The following is a 6,000-nucleotide window of genomic DNA, read 5'->3' on the forward strand; positions in this document are numbered from 1 at the left end:
AGTGCTGCTGATGACATGAAATGACCTCTTATTTACTCTGGGAATAAAATGAAGCTGAAGCAGGTCAAACAGGACATAAAGTATTATGGAATCAGCTGCATTTTTGTCATGTTCATTGTATTCTTCAGGTAATATACCTTTAGTGGTACCAGGCATTAAAATGAACAAGAAGTTGAAGAAAACAAGGGTGGTCTACTCGTTTTTTCCATGACTGTACATTTAGATCCCCAGCCTTCAGAGCGTCTTGTGAACTCTGCTTCCTGACCTGTATTAAATATTTATTGTACTGATTATGTCTCACCATGTGACTCCTCTGTAGTGCTGCCTGGATCTGAGCAGTCGGGTGCTGAAGCTGCAGGGCTGTGGCGAGGAGCTGCCTTTCCTGAAGCCTTCGGCCGACAGCCAGTGCCATCACGACACCAACGAGAACCTGTGAGGCGACTCGACGGCGGCGACACTTCCTCTAGGCCTGACCGGTTGCAGCAGCGTGGCCCCGAGCCGTTCGTGTCCGGACCGTCCCATCACAGCCTCTCTCACTGCCAGAAACATGGATGAGCATTCGCCTCAGTCCCTCTTGAGTTTACATCTTTGTGTTCGTAGAGTTAAGACATTTGCCATGATTATCTCTTCTATTGAATTAGTCTAGTTTGCAGAATGAAATCCAATCTCTGTGGGTTTAGTCATTCTTTATGAGTATACTGTATGTTCAGATCAGTTCCTCTGTTGAGCTGCTTTGGGGGGAAAACCATGATAATCATTTCAAGTGAACTTTTAGTGGAATATTTTTGTGATCTGACTGTGAAAAATGACTTTAACAATCAAAGTAAATAAAAATATATATTAATTGCAAACCTAAATCATTTCAGTTAGGTGTTGTAACAGGAATGGTTTGATATTTGGGGACATAGATTTGTTCTTTTTGAAAAGATCGACACACATCTACGTCTATTAGCCAGTTAGCTTAAGTCCTGTATTTGTCTGACAGCAACTATATCTGCCTATAGCACCGCTAATATTTACGTTATAGCTTCTCTGAGAAATCTATACATACACTGGAATCCACAAACAAAACACTACGAAAACAGTCACATAAGCACATAACAGCCTGTAAAACTGCCGTCTAACTTTTTTACATTTCAGTATTTTTATGGCATAAACCTGCGAGAGGTTTCCATAAATCCCAATGCGATGAGCTCATGGACTCTTTAATCAGCCACATCTGCCATATAAAAAATGAGTTAAATTTGCATTTGTACCAACCGAATTGTCAGAAGTTGAACATGTCAACAATTCATTGCGTCTTTGAGCGAGATTTCAATTTTTAAGCCCCATTTTCCACTCCTTGTAGCTATTTTTCCATCTATTTCCCATGTTTAGCAATTACTTAATTTGACACGTTTAGCTAATATTTTTACTTTTAGCTGTTCCAACGTTTATCAATTACGTTTTGCAACCTTTTTCCACTCTCTATAGATTAACTAACTTTTAGCTAACTCTTTCAAAATTAATTCCATTCAGCAAATTTAATTGTTTAATCATTAGTTTCATTTGCTTTTCCAACAATTATGCGTTATTTTTAGCAACCAAGGTCTTGATTTTAACCATAACATTGACCTATTTAGCCTGTTTATCCATTACTTTTAAATTATTTCCACTTTTAATCCATAATCTTTAACTTTACAGCTGTTTAGACATTGCTTTAATGTTATTTTTTCAACCATTAGCCAATATTAGTTTTAGCTATTTACCTTTTTATCCAGAACTTTTCCTATTATAACAGTTTTCCATCCACCTTATCAGCAAACTATATCATTTTAGGTGTGCATGAATTAGTTTTAGCTGTTTGTCCTCTGTTATTCATTCCTTTAGCTATTGCCATTGTTTATCCAAAATCTCAAGCTATTTCAACCATTAGCTTTCGCTGTTCTACCATTTACTCCTAGCTTTTAGCGCAGTATTTCCACTTTTCAACAAAAACCTGTGCCTAAATCAACATTTTATCCATAGCTATGTCCACAATTTCCTTTTCTTTTTGCCTTTTGGCTAACTTACCAACCATTTGCTCATTAGTTTTAGCTAACAAGCTAAGCTGTTAGCTGTTTTTCCAACCATTATTCATTACCGATAGCTATTCCAGCATTTATCCACAACATTTAACAAACTATTTCTGCTCTTTAATCATAATTTGACCAATTTAGACAATTTATTCCACCATGTAATCTACTGTTTACTCACTGCTTATCCATAACCTTTAGCTAGCAGTGTCTATTCAGTACTTTCATCTGGTATTTTTCAACTATTATCATTGACTTTTACCTATTTTACTTGTTAATCCTACCATTATTTTAGCTAGCTGTTGTATTTCCATCATTCATCTTCATTTTTTTAGCTAACAAGCTCAATTCTGTCTTTATATCCTTTGTTAACTGGTTGCTCATTAGCTTTACCAAGAAGTGATTAATCATTTATCCATTCTTTTTAGTTTAAACCTGTTTATTTGTAACTTGCAGCTAGTTTTCACTGAATCTTTCCTGCTGCACATATATTCACTCAGGTTGTGGAAGCTTTCGACTAAAGGCTAGATATCCATTCTACATTAGTTAGGAATCATTGGCTTAAACACATTTTCACGACATGTTAATTAGCGAGTTTCAGGGGTATTGATAGGCTTATTTTGTTGCTTTTGGACAGAACCAGGCTACCTCTTTCAACCACCAGATTGTGACTGTAGTCTCACATTTACCAGATAGATCAGGTATGAGTGGTAACTTCTCATCATCAACCAAAAAATGTGAACAAAGTTATTCCCAAAATGTCAAACTATCCTTTAAGAATCAACATGACTCATCGAAAAAGTGTTTGTACTCAGGATGATCTTGACCAGGGGTGTCAAACTCACTTTAGTTCAGGTTCCACATTCAGCCCAATATGATCTCAAGTGACCAGTAAAATCACAGCATAATAATCTATAAATATCCACAACTGCAATTTTTTCCTTTTAGTGCAAAAAAGGCACATTTTGAAAATGTTCACATTGAAGGAATTATCTTTTTACAAAACATCATGAACAACCTGAAATTTTTTGTGAAAAATAAGTTCAAATTCAACATTATACCTCAGTTTATCATTTCCACATTACAACTTCCAGATCACAGAGTGTCGACAAAGGAACACAACATTTAGTCACAGCTATCTGGAACTGAACAATATAGTATTTTACTGTATGATCAAAATGACAAAAGTCAGACACAAAAACAACAAAAACAAGACAAAACAGGAGACACAAAACAACAAAAAATAAGACAAACAACACAAAACAAAACAAAAAAGAGCCAAACAAATTGACATAAAAGTTAAAGTGACAAAAACAAGACAAGAAATTACACAAATGACACAAGCAAGACAAAAAATCAAAACAGTGAATAAAGCAAAACACAAAATAATAAAAATAAGACAAACAACACAAGTGAGAAATGAGAAAAACAACAAAACAACAAAAACTTCAGACAAGTGACAAGTCAGTAAAAAAAAACAAGAAACTATTACAAAAACGAGACATAAAACGACAGAAGAACAATCTAGTATTTTACTTTATGATCAAAACAACTTGTCCTGAACTAGAAATTATCTTAAATTTATGGCTTTACAAATTGCACTTAATATCTTCTCTGTAATTTTTACACTTTGAGGGCCGGATTGGACCCTCTGGAGGGCCAGTTTTGGCCCACAGGCCGCATGTTTGACACCCCTGATCTTGACAATGTGTTCAGAGAAAGAAGTTTTTTGAAGTCCTGTGTAATTCTTTCTGGGTCAGACTACCTCCTTAAGAGACAAGGCTAGAATTTTAAGGAAACTACCACCATGTCTGAGGGACTTATTTATATTCAGCTCTGTAAAGCCCCTTCACTCTTTCTTTCCTCATCAAAAGACTGACATGGTTGCATTTTTCCAGCGTGTCACGATGGCCCCGAGGCTGAATTACGGTAGTTCCCTATAAATGCCCTCAAAAAAAAATAGACTTCAGGCCAGCCAGCCGAATATACTTGAGTCAGACTCAGCTACAGAAATATCAAAACATTCCATCTGCATGACTTTGTAAAGTTCTGCCTTTGTATAAGTCTGCATGTTTGTGTACTAGTCTGATTGTGTCATGTTGCATTGAGTCAAAGCGGGGTTTTTCTGCCTTGGAACGGCTCCTGTTTCACATGGGGAAAAAAAAGTGGAACGGGTCCCATCGTCCCTGAGAGCTCCGGTCACGACAAGCTGCCAAATCCGACCCCAGCTGCCTTCCCTCTCTCCGGCTCTTTCAGGAGATTTAATCACTCAGCCATGGTCTTCAAGCTCACGTTCCTCTCCATCCAGAGGACCCGGCCCTCTTTGTGTATTTACTACCTTTTCGGCTGATGTTGTTCACTCTGACACCTCATGTTTGCTAATTTGCCCGTCACAAGAGAATGAAAAAGAAAAAAAAAGAGACTCAACCACACCAGTGCCACCTGCCTCTCTTGTCTCCGTGTCTTCATGGTGTGGAGAATCAGGAACTCTGTCTCAGATGTGCTCACTGAAGGCCATCACGCTCTGCTTTAACCCTCCTGTTGTCCTCATTTACTGGCACTGTTTCCTGGTCTGAAAAAAATCCCAAAAAAATCTGTAAAAAAAGACCCAAATTTCTGAAAATTTGCAAAAACCTTCAGGAAGAAAATTCCAATAATTCCTTAAAAGTTTCCCTTAGAAGTCTCCAAATTTGGCAAGAAAATTCTTGTAAATATTTTCTAAAAATGACACAAACCTAAACAAAAAAGGGACAAAAAATTAGACAAAAAAGTTACAAAGTGACAAAAAATGGACACAAACGAGACGAAAAAATGACAAAAAAGAAACAAAGTGACAAAAAATAGACAAACGACCCAAGCAAGACAAAAATGAAACACAACAAAAAAAACGACAAAAACATGAGGCAAGTGACAAAAGTCTGACAGAAAAACAACAAAAACAAGAAAATATTACAAAAGTGAGAAACAAAATGACAAAAAATGAGACAAGCAACACGAAACTAAACAAAAAAAGAGACAAAAAATTAGACAAAAAAGTTACAAAGCGACAAAAAAATGGACAAAAACGAGACAAGAAATTAAAAAAAGAGAAAGAAAATCCCCTAAAAAAACCACTTCTCTGGATTTTGGTTGATTTTTTTGTGAATGATCTTAAGAAACATTTTTTTAAACATTTCTTTTCCACCAAAAAATGTTCAAAAATTTCCCAAAAATTGTGACATCAGAAGTTTCACTGTGAAAAGATCTCTTTTCTCCACATCTTTTTTTGCACTACTTTAAGATTTCCTTGCACTGTAAAGGAGAAGCTCTGCAATCTCATTATACATTGTATAATGACAATAAAGAATATTCTATTCTATTCTATTCTATTCTATCTTCAAACTTTAAAACAGGTCATTTTGACCCGCAGGACGACAGGAGGGTGAACAGCACCTGAGCCTCGCCGGGCTTTTGGCCGTGATTTCATCCATCTAACCTCCCGCTGGTCATCCACGTGTAGATTGGAGATGTTTTTGTTTCTCTTTGACGCACTAGTGACCTTCCTATGCCGTGTGAGAGGAATCGATGTGTGACAGAAATTTATTTTTGGTGTTTTTTCTTCTTCTGAACAGTATTTTCTCTGCCTAATAAAATACGTATTCTGGCTAGCTCGGCTTGGGCTCATAATTTCAATAGTAAGTGATGGAAATAAAGCAACGTTACGTGAAGGGGTAGCCTGTTAGCATCTCCAAACACTCTCTGTCTGCATGAGATGAATCAGCAGACTGGTTGTGGGAGGAACACATTAATTCCCATGATGTGTACTAGAAGAACACCCCTGTATGTGCCCCTCGCTGGTACATGCAGCTAAATAAAGAACTGTCATATCAGAACAGAGAAAGCAGATGTTCCCACAGCACCAGGGGCTTCCACAGTTGATCCCTCTGACTATTGAAGGTCCCCATCC

General features: G+C 36.9%; 1 protein-coding gene across 1 annotated transcript in view; it reads left to right on the forward strand.

The window, feature by feature from the left end:
- The window catches only part of nrip2 (nuclear receptor interacting protein 2), a 44,420-nt gene extending 38,719 nt beyond the window's left edge, over nucleotides 1-5,701 (forward strand). Inside the window, exon 6 of the mRNA XM_023270959.3 lies at nucleotides 320-5,701. Within this exon, the coding sequence (XP_023126727.1) occupies nucleotides 320-436 (117 nt within the window). The 3' untranslated portion in view covers nucleotides 437-5,701. The remainder of the gene's footprint in view (nucleotides 1-319) is intronic.
- The last annotated feature ends 299 nt before the right edge of the window (nucleotides 5,702-6,000 follow it).

The sequence above is a fragment of the Amphiprion ocellaris genome, chromosome 21 (assembly GCF_022539595.1).
Source record: "Amphiprion ocellaris isolate individual 3 ecotype Okinawa chromosome 21, ASM2253959v1, whole genome shotgun sequence".
NCBI lineage: Eukaryota > Metazoa > Chordata > Actinopteri > Pomacentridae > Amphiprion > Amphiprion ocellaris.